This window comes from Eleutherodactylus coqui, chromosome 8, assembly GCF_035609145.1.
Source record: "Eleutherodactylus coqui strain aEleCoq1 chromosome 8, aEleCoq1.hap1, whole genome shotgun sequence".
Classification (NCBI taxonomy): Eukaryota; Metazoa; Chordata; class Amphibia; order Anura; family Eleutherodactylidae; genus Eleutherodactylus; species Eleutherodactylus coqui.
Genome location: NC_089844.1, coordinates 162,253,203 through 162,271,867, shown reverse-complemented (window position 1 = coordinate 162,271,867; position 18,665 = coordinate 162,253,203). Strand labels below are relative to the sequence as shown.

The following is an 18,665-nucleotide window of genomic DNA, read 5'->3' as shown; positions in this document are numbered from 1 at the left end:
GGTCCCGACAAACTCCTCAGATGAGAGAGGAACCAGTTTTCCCCACTCATGGCAGGGACCTGAGAACAGTTCCTGGGAGTCTGCCTGCTCATCGGAATACGTCATTTTCATGGAGTGAGGAGGCTGGGAGGAAGGAAGAGCAGCAGCCAGAGGATTCAGAGTTGCAGTCCCTAGGCCGGGAGTAGTGGACTGCGTAGAAGACTGGGTGGTCGATACATTGCTGGACACGTTTTCTGCCATCCATGACAGGACCTGCTAACACTGCTCTGTTTGTAATAAAGGTCTACCACACGGACCCATAAATTGTGATATGAAGCTGGGGAGCCCAGAAACTTGCCTCTCTCCTAATCCCGTAATACGGAACTGCAGCTAAAAAAAAGTATCACTGAAAGGCTGCAAACAGGCCTAGCTGCATTATATAAAAATGGAAGCACTACTAGTACTACTACTCCCAGCAGGCCCCAAGTAAAATGCACACGGTCAGATGTAGCCCTAAGAAGGACCATAGGGGTTCTTGAAGACAGGATCTCTGCTAACATTTTCCCTATATCAGCAGCAGCACTTTCCCTAACCTCTGCCAGTGTGTGTCTGAGGCGAGCCACGGGCGGGACCGCTTTAAGTACTTGGCGGTCACTTGATCTCACCAGCCTCTCACTGCAGGGGGGTGGGATAGGGATGGCACATCACAGGAGGAAGTGGTTATGCCTTCCCCACATATCTATTGGCTAAAAAATGGTGCTAAACATGCGGGGAAGGAAATGGAATTGACTCGAGTACCTCGTGGTGCTCGTCTCGAGTAAGGAGCATCTCGAGTACCCTAATGCTCGAACAAGTGTGCTCGCTCATCTCTAATAAAGATAGATATAATAAAGAAAGCCTCAGAATTCTAAATAAGGAACAATACACAACATTAAAAAAGGATCCCATTGATATCATACGAAAATCCCTTGTCACAATACAGAATGGTATGGAAACAAAAAGGTATGACTAAGACAGAAGGTAAATATATATTACAAATTGAACCAGAGACACCATATTTTCATCATCTTCCAAAAATCCATAAAAACTGTCAGGATTCCCGCGGTAGACCTATAACGCAGGCATCCATTCGATTACTAGTAGGCTATCGAAGTATATAGACAGACATCTCCAAAAATACATGCAAAGCCTTCCTACATATCTTAAGGATTCGGCCACTTAGAGAGTTTTGAGAGATAAAGAATGGAAAGAATCTTATATTTGGGGTTCACTGGATGTGGAGGCTCTTTATTCGAGTATTCCGCATGAAAAAGGATTACAGGCAATAAAAGAACATTTATCCAAAGATCCGCTGGTGCCTAGCCAACAAGTTCAATTTATTTCCGATGCTATTTTATTTACTTTAGAGAATAATTACTTCACCTTTATTGATAATTTTTGTAAGCAAGAACGGGGGACAGCGATGGGCTGTAAATTTGCACCTACGTATGCAAATTTATATGTGGGCTCGTTTGAAGAAAGTCAATTTGTAGATTAATGCATTAAATTTCACAAAAGATTCATAGATGTCATAATCATCTGGGAGGGGGAGAGGGAGGATTTGCAGCAATTTATTAAAAACTTAAATAATGATTATAATTTGAGATTTACTGTTAAGATCGATGCAAATAAATTAGTTTTCTTAGATTTGGAGCTCAGCCATGAAAAAGATAAGATCTATACCACTACGCATTTTAAAAAAGTAGATAGTAACAGTTATATAGATTTTTATAGCTGCCATGCCCGGCATTGGAAAACAAATATTCCATACAGACAACACAAGAGAATAGGACACAACTGTACTAAAACTACAAACTACATTGAACAATCCAATCTTCTAAAAACTAGATTTTTAGAGAAAAACTATCCAGAAAAATTAATAGACGCAACTTTAAATAGAGTCCTAGGAGAAAGAGAGGTGACATAATTTAGATTATGATTAGAGATGAGCGAGCACCAAAATGCTCGGGTGCTCGTTACTCGGGACAAAATTTTCGCGATGCTCGAGGGTTCGTTTCGAGTAACGAACCCCATTGAAGTCAATGGGCGACCCGAGCATTTTTGTATTTCGCCGATGCTCGCTAAGGTTTCCTTGTGTGAAAATCTGGGCAATTCAAGAAAGTGATGGGAACGACACAGCAACGGATAGGGCAGGCGAGGGGCTACATGTTGGGTTGCATCTCAAGTTTACAGGACCCCAATATAAAGCCACAATAGCGGCAAGAGTGCCCCCCCCCCCCTTCCCAAAAACTTTTACTTCTGAAAAGCCCTCATTAGCATGGCATACCTTAGCTAAGCACCACACTACCTCCAACAAAGCACAATCACTGCCTGCATGACACTCCGCTGCCACTTCTCCTGGCTTACATGCTGCCCAACCGCCCCCCTCCCCCCCACAGCGCACACCAAAGTGTCCCTGCGCAGCCTTCAGCTGCCCTAATGCCTCACCACCCTCATGTCTATTTAGAAGTGCGTCTGCCATGAGGAGGAACCACAGGCACACACTGCAGAGGTTGGCACGGCTAGGCAGCGACCCTCTTTAAAAGTGGCGGGGCGATTGCTTCTGTACAGCATTGTGGGCTATGAGAAATAGAATCCTGTGCCACCGCCATCAGGAGCTGCACACGTGGGCATAGCAATGGGGAACCTATGTGTCACACACTATTCATTCTGTCAAGGTGTCTCTGCATGCCCCAGTCAGACTGGTAATATGTACCTTAACAGTAACCGCGTTGGTGGTAATGTGGTGGTGACTGCGGACCTAGTAGCGCGGTTTTATTTTGTTGGTTTTCGGAATGTGGCCAGGATTAAGTGGGCCGTGGCGGGGGGATGGTGGGGGGGTCTCTCTTGTAGTGTCGGTAAAGGTGAAATTCTTGGACTGCCACCAGACGAACCAATGCAAAGGCATTTGCCAAGAATGTTTGTTTTCCCTGTTGGAGGAGGAGGGGGATGTTTTTGAGGCACTACGTGTCCTCTACACGTGTCCGTGGTTATATGCACCTTTACAGTAACCGCGTTGGTGGGAAATGGCCTCGCCGCCATCATGTCTTTGGGAAGCCTCTGTTTCCACACCCCAGAGACATACCATTAGCAGCGGTATAGGCAGAGCCCAGAATTCGTAACATTTTAGCCGTAGCATTTAGGACAGGCCCCACTAACATATCACTAGCAGCATTATAGCGGGAGCGCAGTCTTCGTTCCATGTCAGCAATAGTAGCACTCAAGACAGGCCCCAGTAACAATTCCGAAGCAGCAGTATAGTGGGAGCGCAGTCTTCGTTCCATTTCAGTAGCTGCAGTATAGACAAGGCCCAAGTTCCATTTATGTAGCTAAAGTGTAGGCCAACCCCACACACACTTCTGTACCATGAGTGCAGGTGAAGAACATACAAATTGCTATGATTACACTGTAGGTGAGGGCCCCAACAAATTGGTGTACCAACAGTACTAATGTACCTCAGTAAAAATTGGCCATGCCCAACCAAGATGGCAGGTGAAACCCATTAATCGCTTTGGTTAATGTGGCTTAAGTGGTAACTAGGCCTGGAGGCAGCCCAGTTTAACGAAAAATTGGTTCAAGTTAAAGTTTCAACGCTTTTAAGAGCATTGAAACATATAAAAATTGTTTCGAAAAATTAGATGAGTGAGCCTTGTGGCCCTAAGAAAAATTGCCCGTTCAGCGTGATTACCTGAGGTTTCAGGAGGAGGAGCCGGAGGAGGAGGAGGAATATTAGACACAGATTGATGAAGCAGAAATGTCCCCGTTTTGGATGGTGAGAGAGAACGTAGCTTCCATCCGCGGGTGCATAATACGTATTGCTTACGTATCGCTGCTGTCCGCTGGTGGAGAAGAGAAGTCTGGGGAAATCCAGGCTTTGTTCATCTTGATGAGTGTTAGCCTGTCGGCACTGTCGGTTGACAGGCGGGTACGCTTATCTGTGATGATTACCCCAGCCGCACTAAACACCCTCTCCGACAAGACGCTAGCCGCAGGACAAGCAAGCACCTCCAGGGCATACAGCGCTAGTTCAGGCCACGTGTCCAGCTTCGACACCCAGTAGTTGTAGGGGGCAGAGGCGTCACCGAGGATGGTCGTGAGAACGGCTACGTACTCCCTCACCATCCTTTTACAGTGCCCCCGCCGACTCAGCCTTGACTGGGGAGCGGTGACACAGTCTTGCTGGGGAGCCATAAAGCTGGCCAGGCCCTTAAAGACTGTTGCACTGTCTGGGCTGTACATGCTGCTCGATCTACGCACCTCCCCTGCTACCTGGCCCTCGGAACTGCGCCTTCTGCCACTAGCGCTGTCGGATGGGAATTTTACCATCAGCTTGTCCGCCAGGGTCCTGTGGTATAGCAACACTCTCGAACCCCTTTCCTCTTCGGGAATGAGACTGGGAAGGATCTCCTTATAGCGTGGGTCAAGCAGTGTGTACACCCAGTAATCCGTAGTGGCCAGAATGCGTTGAATGCGAGGGTCACGAGAAAGGCATCCTAACATGAAGTCAGCCATGTGTGCCAGGGTACCTGTACGCAACACATGGCTGTCTGCACTAGGAAGATCACTTTCAGGATCCTCCTCCTCCTCCTCCTCAGGCTATACACGCTGAAATGATGACAGGCAAGCAGCATGGGTACCGTCAGCAGTGGGCCAAGCTGTCTCTTCCCCCTCCTCCTCATCCTCCTCCTCCTCCTCCTCCTGAACGCGCTGAGATATAGACAGGAGGGTGCTCTGACTATCCAGCGACATACTGTCTTCCCCCGGCTCTGTTTCCGAGCGCAAAGCAGCTGCCTTTATGGTTTGCAGGGAACTTCTCAAGATGCATAGCAGAGGAATGGTGACGCTAATGACTGCAGCATCGCCGCTCACCACCTGGGTAGACTGCTCAAAGTTTCGAAGGACCTGGCAGATGTCTGCCAACCAGGCCCACTCTTCTGAAAAGAATTGAGGAGGCTGACTCCCACTGCGCCGCCCATGTTGGAGTTGGTATTCCACTATAGCTCTACGCTGCTCATAGAGCCTAGCCAACATGTGGAGCGTAGAGTTCCACCGTGTGGGCACGTCGCACAGCAGTCGGTGCACTGGCAGATTAAAGCGATGTTGCAGGGTGCGCAGGGTGGCAGCGTCCGTGTGGGACTTGCGGAAATGTGCGCAGAGCCGGCGCACCTTTACGAGCAGGTCCGACAAGCGTGGGTAGCTTTTCAGAAAGCGCTGAACCACCAAATTAAAGACGTGGGCCAGGCATGGCACGTGCGTGAGGCTGCCGAGCTGCAGAGCCGCCACCAGGTTACGGCCGTTGTCACACACGACCATGCCCGGTTGGAGGCTCAGCGGCGCTAGCCAACGGTCCGTCTGCTCTGTCAGACCCTGCAGCAATTCGTGGGCCGTGTGCCTCCTATCTCCTAAGCTGAGTAGTTTCAGCACGGCCTGCTGACGCTTGCCCACCGCTGTGCTGCCACGCCGCGCGACACCGACTGCTGGCGACGTCCTGCTGCTGCTGACACATCTAGATTGCGAGACAGAGGTTGAGGAGGAGGAGGAGGGTGCTTTAGTGGAAGAAGCATACACCGCCGCAGATACCACCACCGAGCTGGGGCCCGCAATTCTGGGGGTGGGTAGGACGTGAGCGGTCCCAGGCTCTGACTCTGTCCCAGCCTCCACTAAATTCACCCAATGTGCCGTCAGGGAGATGTAGTGGCCCTGCCCGCCTGTGCTTGTCCACGTGTCCGTAGTTAAGTGGACCTTGCCACTAACCGCATTGGTGAGGGCGCGTACAATGTTGCAGGAGACGTGGTCGTGCAGGGCTGGGACGGCACATCGGGAAAAGTAGTGGCGACTGGGAACTGAGTAGCGTGGGGCCGCCGCCGCCGCCATCATAGCTTTGAAGGACTAATGAATTTCCTTCTGGGGAGGGACACCAGCTCTATCCGGTATCCCTGCTGTAAGATCTTTGGGATCCATGGGCCTTCGCAAATCGCGGCCCATTGATCCACAAAGCTCCCCAGCCTTGCCCCTACAGGGATGGCGTCAGGGTCTCTGCTTTGGCTCCCCCTGGTGGGGGTTTAAGAGGATGTTCCTTCCTTTGCCCCCCTTGGGGTAACTCCAGCGGCCTGTCTTGCCCTTGCTCGGTAGGCCTCGGGCTGTTGCACTGGGGTCCGGAAGAAGGTCTTCCCTCTCTGGCTTTTCTTCCGGGAATCCCTTCTTTTTGTCGGCCGCCTTCTCTAGAATCTTGTCAAGGTCTGGTCCGAACAAAAACTGGCCGTAGAACGGGAGGGCACATAGCTTATTTTTTGAGGCTAGGTCGCCTGACCACGATTTCAGCCATAACACTCTTCTGGCTGAGTTAGAGCGGGCTGTAGCTTTCGCCGAGAGTTTGACAGTTGCGGCCGCTAGGAAATTTGTTGCCATACGCAGGATCGGAAGGGAATTTAGGATCTGTTCCCTTGGCGTCTTATTGGTTAAGTGTAGCTCCAGCTGTTCTAGCCATACCCCCAGAGTGCGCGCCACACAAGTGGCTGCGATCCCTGGTCTAAGTATGTTTGCCACTGCCTCCCATGATTTCTTTAGAAGGCCCTCCGCCTTGCGATCCATGGGATCTTTAACTGTGCGGCATCCTCAAAAGGACAGGGTCGTCCTCCTGGCTACTTTGGCCACCGGGACGTCTACCCTAGGTACTTCCTCCCAGCTTGCGCAGACTTCCTCCTCGAATGGGTACCTTCTTTTTACCCCTCTAGCGGAGAAGGAGCCTGCGTCTGGTTTACGCCACTCTTTCTGGATTATTTTGGTGATATTCTTGTGGACAGGGAAGGTATGCTTGCGCCTCTCCCCTAGTCCCTCGAATATCTCGTCTTGTAAAGTACGTGGCTCTCTGGGCTCTTCCATTTTTAGTGTAGCCCTGACTGACTTAATCAATTCCGTTAAATCGTCCTGATGGAATAAGTATCTTTTGTGGCCCTCATCATCTGAGGACTCCTCGGCCGCCTGTTCCTCTTGCTCCGACCCGATAGAACTCGGAGTCGGAAGGCTCGTCGGGAACATACGCCTTTTTCTGGAGTTTCGCTGGTGGTGCCAGCTGTGACGTTAGGGCTGATCTAACTTCCTCCTTCACCAGCTTCCTAACGTCCTCCATGAATCCCCCCGATTCCTCTCTGACTAGCCTAGCTACGCATGCCTTGCATAGGGGCCTCTGGTACGTAGCTGGCAGTCTCGTCCCGCATTCCACGCATTTTCTGGGTTTTGTTCTGTCTTTTTTTTATCCCCGGCCGCTGAGGCTGAGGTTTCAGCTGTCTCTGGGGCTGGAGCACTCATTTCTGTACCGATGCTGAAGACACCCTGCGACCTGTAGTGCTGGCTGTTCTGGCTTCTCTCAGGTTCCTATGTTTTTTTAAATTTTTGCGCTCCTGCGCTAAGCCCCGCCCCCTCCGCTCGTGACGCAGACGCGATGTCATCGCGCTGGATACGTGACACAGCGCCCCACGCCCCGCCGTCAAAGGGCTTCCTGGAGCGCTGTGCTGTAACTTCTGCAGGGAGGACGAGGGGGACTGAGGCTCCCGCTTTGTACCCCCCATGGGCCGCCGTGGGAGGAACCTGGCCCGGGGGTTACCACCCCATGTGGCATCTCGGGAGTCGTCTGGCTTGGAAGGGAGGACAGGCTGACCCACTGCCCTCCGATCCGCCTGTAAGTAATCCTGGCTGGCTTCTCCACCAGCCCCTCTCAGAGATCCTGCCTCCTGGCAGGACAGGAAGACACTGAGGAAAGTGGGGAAGGGGGGGGGGGAGCTTTTAACCTCTCAGTGTGTTGCTGTCCTATCAGGAGGAGGCAATCTCAATTGGTGCTGTCGTGGAGACTGGGGAAATCAGAATACGTAGCCGGTCTCAGTCGCTCAGATCCCGACGATCTGCTGTTGCCACTCTGCAATGATTTCCCACCGCTGTCCAAGAGCGAGACGGACATTGCGGTCTGGGGGACCTGCCATTCTCTGCTTCAAAGGGTATTCGTTCTTCCTCCAACATGCGCTTTCCTTCTTCCAGTAATCTGATAGCAAACGATCTTTGATTAATGCGGACAAGTGAAAGGCAAATTCCATCGGTATCTGATGTTTGCCTGTTTTAAAGCAAGGGTGATGGGTCTCAAAGCTCGCCGTTTAGCCAGGGTGGATGGTGCAATATAGGCAAATATTTAAATGGAGGGGGATCCCAGGCAATGTATCCACGTTATGGGCTGCCCGTAAGAGTTGATCCCGCATTTCAGAGTTGTGAAGTTTTAATATCGTGTCTCTTGGAAGATCTGGGTTAGTCGGCTTTGAGAGGGCCCAGTGAATTCTGTCTATGCAGAAAGAGTAGTGTGCCACTTGGGGGAGGAGAGCGGAGAACAAGTTAATGGTGGCCTCCTTCAGGTTGGTAATTGACTCAGGGAGACCCCGTATGCGGATGGTAGCCCTTCTGCTTCGATTTTCAAGATCCTCACACTTCAACTCAAGGGCTTCCACTCTTTCAGCGTAGTCATCCCATCTTGCTCCCTCATGGTCTAGTGTATCAATAATGTCGTTGGTCTTATGTTCAAGTTTATTAGTGCGTTGACCCAAGTCGTTTATCTGTTTGGAAATGTCGTGCACCGCAGTTTGAAGCTCATCTCGGAACAATTTTTTGATGTGAGTAATAAGCTTAGATTCCGATGCTAAGAGGTCGTTGTTTTGAGTCATTGTAGATAGGTCCGTGGTCTGGCCAGTGAGGAAAGGTTCACCCCCCCCCCCCCCCCCCCCGAGTCAGAGCTGTGGGATGGCTGCTCCATTTGAGAAAGTGGGGTGACTTGGTTGCTAGAGAAAAGTTCTGGTAAGGTACACTGAGTGGCTGGAGGTTGTGTTTTGTTCCGTCTGCTGATTCTCCTGGACATATTAGGTATTCAGATTATTATATTCGTTGAGTTTGGTATTAGGAAGTGTCTCTGTTCTGGTGGCTGGGACAGGGTCAGAGCACAGCTCATGGGTAGGTCGTGATCATTCCACTGTGTATGAACAATTCCCTAGGTGTGGAGCGAGGCAGTCAGCAATTGGTGCACAGAGTGAGCGTCGCTGGAGACTTTCAGAGCAGACCGTGCCCTAGAACCGGAGGCGGGAATTTGTTGTGGATGCAGTCTTGTAAAAGGGTCTTATCTGGTTACCAGGTTATAAGGTGTTCTCTTGTTCGTTATATTGGACTTCTGAGTGCTTACGGGTCAAGGTTGACCCTTGTCTTTTTCTTGTCAGTGCCCAATCTTAATGAGATTTTCCCCGTTCAGGGAAGGTCTGGTAAGGTAAGGAGGGTTGCCCTGGGTTCTGGAGGGTTTTGCTCTGATCTTCCCCCACCAGCGGGTTTCTGTATCAGCAGCGCTGGTAGTTGAATGCTTTATTGCCTCCCTTATGGTGCCCGCTGTGCCAGGTATTGCTGGCTGGTGTGGTCAGGCAGTCTTCCGCTCAGTGCCGCCGTGTGCCCTTCACCCTCCCCAGAAACTCAGGCCTGTGGCTTTACCTAGCTTTGTAGGCCGCGCTTTAAGATAGCGGCTGTATAGGCCGTGGTGCCCTGAAGTCCGGGCCACTGGCACTTGCGTGGGCTCCGGCGCTGTAACCAAGCTCCGAGTGTGTGGCTGTGTGCTCCTTATGTCGATGCCTGGTGTAAGCTGCAGAGTGCACCAGCGACTGGACGGGCCACCGGGACTCCCAGTCGGCGCTGCCTCCTTCTTAGCAAGGCTCTAAGTTCTGTGGCAGCAGCTCCGGAGCCGCTGCTGTCGCACCAGACTGCTCTTACCTACGGCTCTGCAGTTTCCCGTATAGATTTTTTTTTTAAATGACAAAACTCCTTTAACCCCTTAGTGACCAGGCTTTTTTGCGTTTTTCCATTTTTGCTTTTTCATACTCCCTTTGAAAAAATCGTAGCTCCCTTATTTAACCATCGAAGTCGCTGTATGAGGGCTTGTTATTTTTGCAGGACGAGTTGTATTTTTCAATGGCACTATTTATTGTACCATATAATGTACTGAAAAACTTTTTAAAAATTCTTAGTGGAGAGAAATGGAAAAAAAAAAACGATATTCCACCATCTTTCGGTGCGTCCCGTTTCTACGACGCACAAACTGCAACAAAAACGACCTGATATTTTTATTCTATGGGTCGGTGCGATTACTACGATACCAAACTTATATAGTATTGTTTTTGCTGTAGTACTTGTATTTTTTTTAAAGATATTAAATTTTTTTCAATTAATTTTCTGCGGTCATTTTGTGCGTGCGATACTTATTTTTCCGCCGACGTAGTTGAGCAAGGGCTCGTTCTTTGCAGAATGTCATGTAGTTTCTGATAGTATCAATTTGGAATACATACGACTTTTTGACAGCTTTTTATTGCGTTTTTCTGGGAGACGGGGTAACTAAAAAAGTGCATTTCTGGCGGGTTTTTTTTTTTCGGACGACGTTCACCGTGCTGAAAAAATAATGCACTACTTTGATAGATCGGACTTTTACGGACGCGGCGATATCAAATACATATTTTTATTTTATGATTTTGATTTTTTAATAATGGATATGGCAAAAGGGGGGTGATTTAAACTTTAACTTTTTTTTTTTTTTAGAATTTAAAAAACTATTGATCTTTTTTTTTAACTTTACTTTGAAGTCCCCCTGGGGGACTTTAACATGCAATGCTTTGATCGCTCCTGCAGTATGACGTAATGCTATAGCATTACATCATACTGCTTTTTTTATAGGCAGTCTTTCAAGCCACCCTGTGTGGATGGCTTGATAGGCAGTCTGCTAAGGCAGCCCTGGGGCCATTCATTAGCCCCCCGGCTGCCATGACACCTGCACGCATCCCCCAATCTCACCGCGGGGGGGGGGGGGGGTCGTGCGGGACCCCCAAACAGCGTTCGGGGGATTTAAATGCCGCTGGGTTAATAGCCGCGAACGGCCGAGCGCAGCTATTGCCCGCGGGTGTCAGCTGTAATAAACAGCTGACGCCCGCGCTGTATGGAGGGAGATAGCGGCGCTACCTCCCTCCATACACGTCCTGCAGCTGCAGGACGTAAAAACACTATGGCCCCGTCGTTAAGGGGTTAAGCACCAGACCTTTGTGGCTCCAAGTACCTCCTATCCGTATATAAAAAAGTATTTTGATATGTTTATTTGTTTAAATAAAACAGCTGCTGTCGCCAAAATACTCAGCGGTAATAGGGTCTTAGTGTATTTATTGGTGGGGATACAGTGGGATGAGTCACAGCGGGTGTGACTCTAGCATACCCTGGTCATGGGAGGGGAACACAGCTGGGACTTTTTTTTTTTTTAAACAAAGACAGGATGAGCTACATTAATACACTGACCCACTGATTACACTTTACTAACATACTGAGAGATCATACTACACTAAGGGCTTATTCACACAGGCAAGAATCTCACACGAGTTTTGTGCATTGCAGGATGCACAAACCTCACTCAAATGTGAACTCATATCTTTTGAATGGGACTTTACATGAGCAATTTTTTCCCCTTACAGCATCGACACGTATTCTATCATTGGGCGTACACGCAAAATGCCTCGCTCAATGTTTTCAATGGGTCCTTAAAGGACACTCAGATGCCGTATGAGGTGCATGTGAATGTGCAGTTTCCCATTTAAATAAATGGAAAACACTTTTGATCCGGTGACGCACGTGAAACAAGCGCTGAAAGTATTGCAATTTCACAAAAGTGATTTTAGGCGTCTTTGGATGAAAAACGCTTTGCATCCGCTTTATAAAAAAAAAACAGAACAGTACATCGGAAAGTGCGATATCGAGCAGAGTACCAAAGCCCGATATTGTGCCCGCCTGTGTGAATGCAGCCTTAAATGGATTGCGTCAATGTACTTTCTTGCACGATCTGATGCTAGGTATGAAGACAACTGTGCATGCCATGTGATGCAACGCTTCCCATTGAAGTCAATGTGAAATATGTATGATCCTCTGACGCATGTGAAACACACGCCTGAGGTTCACAACTTACCAGAAGTTATGCGTTTTTTTAATTAAACTGCCTCCCATCAGCGTGAAAAATGCACATTGGTGGTGGTGGGGGTTCTCGGCTTGATATCGCGTTCGCCCGTGTGAATATAGCCTACCACTACACCGACTGATCACACTTCACTAACTCCACTAATATACTGATCACACTACACCAAGTCCGGATTCACACAAGTGCGAGGGTATTTGTGAGTTTTTGTGTAATGAAAGTTGTGTATTTATGTACACCTGTTTTTCACTATCTCTTGCATATGCAAGTCCTGCACAATTGCACGTACAGGAAAAACCAAACCAAACCGCACAAATGTTCACAGCCATTGAAATAGCCAAATTCTTCGAGTGTTAGATGCGTTTTTTCTGCAGGTAAATAGAGCATACAGCGCTTTTTGGCACAACAGAACTCCGCATGCAACATACACGATCATGAACGAAGTCATTGAAATCAATGAGTTCCCATTTCAGCATATCCCACATGCAAACATTTCATGCACAAATCCGCCCATGTGAATCTTTTCCAACACCTGCACCATCTATGCGAACATCGATCACTGTATTTTTCTCCTTTTTGGACACAATTCTCTTATTAGCCCAGTCTCCACACTACGGTGGTTGGAGAGAAAGCTTGCATTGTAAATAGCGCAAACTAGGGCCACTGCGCTCTGACTGGTCAGTCACTGCTAAAGGACCAATCACAGCGATTGTTGGAGCAGGACTGCTGTGATTGGTGCCCCAGTGGAAAGTAGCGATAGGCAGCTATGTTAGCAGCCATCATTAGTGTCGTGGCCACACTTTAAACATAGGGCGTAAGTTTGCATCCTGCTGCGCCAAGTAGCATGCGCCCATGATGTAAACTTGAATCCTGTGGCGTAAAGGTGTTAAAGACAACGTATCTTCTCTCCAGACAGCTCTGTTTTATTAAATACTTGAATTTGTCAAGATATCACAATTCTGGATCATCTTAGAGGCGTGTAAGGGTTTATTCACACGGCGATTTTTTCCAACAGGCTGCACACAGACCACACGCTGACCCATTAGTCAACGGGACTATACACTCACCAATCCATGAACTGTAGAACAAGTTGGGCAAGCGCGAAAAATGGAAAAAGAGCCCACGTGGAGGACATCAACGTGTGATCGGTTTTTCACGGACCACCACTAAACAATGCTAGAAATATAATAGGTCAGCTTTATGTTTATTTGCACACCTGAAAAAATGTGCGGCCCATGGGCATAGTAAATGGACACGTAATACATGTGGATTCAGCATGGGCGTGCAGATGGATTACAATTGGTCTGTTTTTCACAGATCAAAAATCAGACACCTGTGTGAATAAACCCTGAGGAACAGGACAACGCAGAAGTACAAGATGCTCCAGAATTGTTGGGTTATGGGGAATACTAGCATTTGCACTGAGCTCCCGCCCCCTCTCTGCCCCTCAGCACTATTTGCAATAAGAGGGGGCAGAGCTAACTCCCGGAACTTAGCTTTGCCCCCGCCCCGCCTCCTCTCATTGCAAATAGTGCCGAGTGACACTCATGTAATTGTTGCCTTAGGCCTCGGTCAGACGACCGTTTTTTGCCGCGATTTGCGGGTCGCATGACGGATGCGCATCCGCAAATCGCGTGACCGGGCCGACAATTCGCCGAAAAATCTGCACCTAGCAGCGTTTTCGGCGAAATGGGCCCAATCAAAGGAGCGCTGTCCAACCCATTGAAATTCAATGGAGCCGGCAATACAGCCGGCTCCATTGAAAGCAATGGGTTGCCGGCGAGTGCGGCATGAATTTTCGGGAGGGCTTAAAAATATAAGCCCTTCCCTGAAAAACATCCAAAAATGTGTAAAAATAAAAAAATATATATACTCACCTTGTCCCTGCAGCCAGAGTTCAGCCGCGGTCGGCAGGCAGTTCTCCAGAACTGCTCTGTGTAGTATTCAGCAGCCGGGGATTTAAAATCCCCGCCTGCTGAATGGGCTGCCTCTGATTGGTCACAGCCCTCACCAATCAGAGGCAGCTCTCACTCACCCATTCATGAATTCAGATAGGCGCGATCTGCGATTCCTCGTGTCCTATAATTTATCGGACATCTGCATAAAAAGCGGCCATGTGACCGATCCCATTGCGAAGCAATGGTTCTATATATGCGCAGATCGCATGCGCAAATCGCGCGAAAAAACGTCCGTCTGACCGAGGACTTAGGCAGCATCCAAGAAACTTAGGTGCAACCTGCATCGGACAGCACACAGACACACAAGCTCCGCAGAGTTAACCATTTCCATTTGTTTCATTTGAGTAGCAGAGAAACAAACAAAAAAAAAATGAATTTAGCATTTAACACTTCCTTGTTCTCCCCATTAATTTTAATCGCACCGAAGCGTCATGCGGGACCCAGGACGCCGGCTTTGCTGGTAAGTATGGGGTCTCTGGGGGGCACCGTGACGGAATATTCCGCGGCGGAGCCCGTCACAGCCGTGTGCAGCCGCCCTAAAACCCATTGAAAATCGGCAGGGAAAACAAACATGTATTTCTGCATTTATTTCAGTTTGTTTAAATGAAACACAGAAACAAAAATTGTTAAACGAGGCCAACATCAGTATGAAAACATTTAAACGGCCACATTAGTCGTGATGGGTTTGCATGTGGTTCATGAAATACACGTACCGCACATGGCTGCTGTAGAACCTTACATTTATAGGTGTTACACCTCATTTGCCACTTTTATACCCCCCCCCCAACTTATCCAGATCCACTTGCAGACACTGTCCTCTTGTGTTAATTACTGTACAGTTTTGCATCTGCAAATATTGATATTTTACTGTACAATTCTTCTAAAACATCTAATAAATTATAAAGAATAGGGCCCAATCTGCCCCCCTGTGCGACCCCACTAGTAACAGTGACACATTCACAGTATGCACCAATAACCACCCTCTGCTTTATCACTGAGCCTAATAAAGAGTAACTTTACGCCTCATGCGCACGGCACGCGTGGATTCAGTGTGGGAAATCCCGTGCAGAATCCGGCCGTGACCGCGGCCAGTGAGCCCTGCGTACCTGCATTTTTCTTCATTCTCTGTACTGCGGATAGGTTGACCATCGCACATGCGCAGTGCAGATTTCCCCACACAGTCGCTAGGTGATAACACAGGTCCCGCAACCTTTCCAAAATTGACATTAATGGATGCTGTCATTGCAGAAAGCGTACCAACATGGAGCATGCTGCGATTTTTTCTCCACGAGCGGAAATTGTAAGCGATTTCAGGTCGTGTGTGAAAGACTTGCTTGAAGGGTGTATTCCCACGAACGTATATTGGCTCGGTGGATGGAAGAGCCAGGAGCAGGAACTGAGCTCCCGCCCCCTCTCTGCCTCTTCTCCGCCCCTCTGCACTATTTGCAATGGGGGGAGGCGGGGCGGGGCCAATTATTGGAACTTAGCCCCGCCCCTGCCCCACCTCCTTTGATTGCAAATAGTGCAGAGGGGTGGAGAGGAGGCAGAGAGGGGGCGGGAGCTGAGTTCCTGCTCCTGGCTCTTCCATCCTCCCCCCCTGCAGATGAGGATGACGTATATCAGCTCGGCGTGAAAACCGAACCGATATACGTTCGTGGGAATGCAGCCTTACATTGTATAATATGGACGGGCATTGCTGCAGAACCCGCAGCAAAAATCAGCTCATGTGTATTCAGGCCTTAGGCATAGTTCACAGGGGGCGGAAATGCTGTGGAATTTCTATGTGGACCCTCTGTCTAGAAATTCCGTATGCATTTTTAACCCTTTGCAATCCAATTTTGGATTCAGGGTTTCCTAGGGGGCATTCTCTTTCTGCCATTATACAATGGCGCCATCTGCTGGCTAGAACCAGTACTGCGGTGTGGGACATGCTGGAGAGGCCCCTGACAACAGAGCAGCCAGTAATCTACAGTGAGAATACCCTGCCGGAAGTCTTCCGACATTGGAGCTGTACAGCCTTCAATCAGAATGTCTTTAGACGTCAGACAGTGGATTGGAAAGGGTTAAAACAGAAACTAAGCAGCAAAGTGGATGAGATTTGCAGAAGTCTTGGACACTCTGCAGAGAGACAGATGTGGACAAGCCGTGCGGAAACTAACATGCGGCGCAGAATTAAAGTCTGCGACATGTTAATTTTGGTCCCGTCCCCTCCCATTACAAATAGTGCCAAGGTGCGGAGAGGGGACAGTGCTCAGTGCACTGCTCCAAGCTCTTCCAGTCTCCTCCTCCTGCAGAGAGGGACGCCGTACATATGGTCGTCTGAATAAGCCCTTAGGGTGCTTTCACATGGTACAGGATATTCTGCAATATCGCTGCGGAATCCCAGGATGCATTATTCCGTATTGCGGCTGCAGAATATTCCATCCCATGTGAAAGCGCCCTTAGAATGCAGCATTCTAAAATAGTAATATCAAGACTCAAACTATCATAAAAGGGTTAATATAATTTGTAGCTTGTTGAAGGGATGAAATGGCTGCTGCTGTCACAGCACACAAAACAGACCAGTGTCCTGTTAGGGCAAACCTACATGTGACCAGCGTGGAATGTATTATAGATTATGCGACTATCTCACGATGCCATTCATATATACACATTGGTGCCGCAAAACCGAGTACAAGGCGTGAGGTCTATTCCTCAAGTTCTGAAAAGTGGATAGAGAAAGGGGCCTGGATAGAAGGGGTGGTAAAGTGTGTCTGTACACCAACTGGCACGTCTGTCAGCAGTTATTAGGAGAGTCATCTGTCTAATTTGCCAAATATATTTTGGAAGAGCAGAGATAATCCACCCCCTACATGGAGGTGGGAGGAGAAGGACGGGGCTGCAGCTCTGGAGACAAAAGCTGCTGACTGCTGCCCCCCCCCAATGAGAGGCAGTAAGTTTGTGGAGCCTTTTCTGACGCTTTCAGCTACATGTAACAAGAGTAGATCCTATACTTACATACAAGACCTAGTACGAGTGGGAACACGGCTCTGAGCCACGCCATTGCAGAGTCCTTGGGAGTTTCCAGGGCTGTAACGTCTGAACCCTGGACTCTGTGTTTACTTTCACTTTCTCTTGTAATCTACAATATGCAGTCATTCCCAGAGGAGGAGGAGGAGGATGGGAGCTGCAGGAAGACTGCACGTCATGTACTGTTCTAGGGTCTCAGCCTCAGTACAGGCAGTTTGTGAAGCCCCCTCTGATCGAAGACATAACATATCTGATGCCTGATGGGCGACCGACTCCTATCCAGCTGGAGTTCTAGCAAAGCCCACATAATGAAGATAATGTATCACAGCGGAGATCTTGTCCCCACGGCTATCTGTGCTAATCAGATGATAAATCATACTAGCTTTTGAAGGGAGCCCAAACCTTGCTGTAAAGTACCACCAGTTTTAAAAGCTACTTCACATAAACGGCTCTTCAGTATGATCTAGGACAGGGACTAAATTGTCCACAGAGATCTTTTTAAAATAATTTATTTTATACAGTTTTACACTTTCTAGCAAAAAACAACACTACCAGAACATTAAAACCCTGGTAAAAGGTAAATCAAAACGACCACAAGAGATTTTTTTTCATTGAATTATTAAAAGTTTTAAATCGGATACTAACAAGAATCAAAGCTGAAGAGATTCAAAACTAGAACCAGAACAAAAAGAAAACAAGACCTCAATTTTTCACAAAGTGAATTGAGAAGTCACAACTAATATAATGGAGCCTCTTAAAGGGGTTGTCCTGCGGCGAAATCAAAACATTTTTTTCTACATACCCCCACATTGTGCCCCGTTAAAAACAATCCCTTTGTTACTTAAAAAAAAAAAAAAAAGATCGCTTACCTGCATCCCCGTTCGGGCAGTTTCTTTTTTTCTTCTTTTAAAGATGGCCGCTGGTCCTTTCCATAGGATGCACTGCGGTTTTCTCTCATGGTGCACCGCGGGTCTTTTCCCATGGTGCACCGTGGATTATCTTCTCCTGTCTTGCGTTCCACTGCCGATTACAGCCACCTAATTGGCTGATCGGCACCACGTGATGGAGGCGGAGCTACGATGACGATGCGCAGACCAGCTCTCCGGCGTGAGCACGCCGGAGCAGCCCTATTCAACAGAGCACAAGGCCGGACAGCGCAAGCACGTCTAAAGAAGCCAGAAGATGCAGAAATTAGTCGGAGCCATGGCGACGGGGACGCCAGCAACTGAGTGGGTAAGTGTATAACTTCTGTATGGCTCATATTTAATGCACGATGTATATTACAAAGTGCATTAATATGGCCATACAGAAGTGTATAACCCCACTTGATTTCACGGGACAACCCCTTTAAGGAAACAAGGAAGGATAAAGGGAATGGAGGAGTCTGTGTGTCTTAAAGGGGTAGCTAGTGTCCTGGGCAGGAACCACTCCTGTCAAAAGTTGGGAAAATAAGGAAGAACCTAGCCAGAACAATGGCTCTAAACTCCTGCAAGCATTGGAAGCTAATCCATGAGGCTGCCTAAGCCGTAGACCTGGAATCAGATCTGCCATGCAATGAAGCAGTTAACTATCTACTTGATAGCTTTAACCTTATGTATTAAGGATGGTCACCCCTTCCCGCTATATTACATACATTTACGTCCTGCGGGGGTCAGGGTATGTATTCA

General features: G+C 48.5%; 1 protein-coding gene across 1 annotated transcript in view; it reads right to left on the bottom strand.

The window, feature by feature from the left end:
• The window catches only part of LOC136577982 (uncharacterized), a 59,566-nt gene extending 42,475 nt beyond the window's left edge, over positions 1-17,091 (bottom strand). The window contains exon 1 of the mRNA XM_066577893.1: positions 16,987-17,091. Within this exon, the coding sequence (XP_066433990.1) occupies positions 16,987-17,032 (46 nt within the window). The 5' untranslated portion in view covers positions 17,033-17,091. The remainder of the gene's footprint in view (positions 1-16,986) is intronic.
• Positions 17,092-18,665: the final 1,574 nt, after the last annotated feature.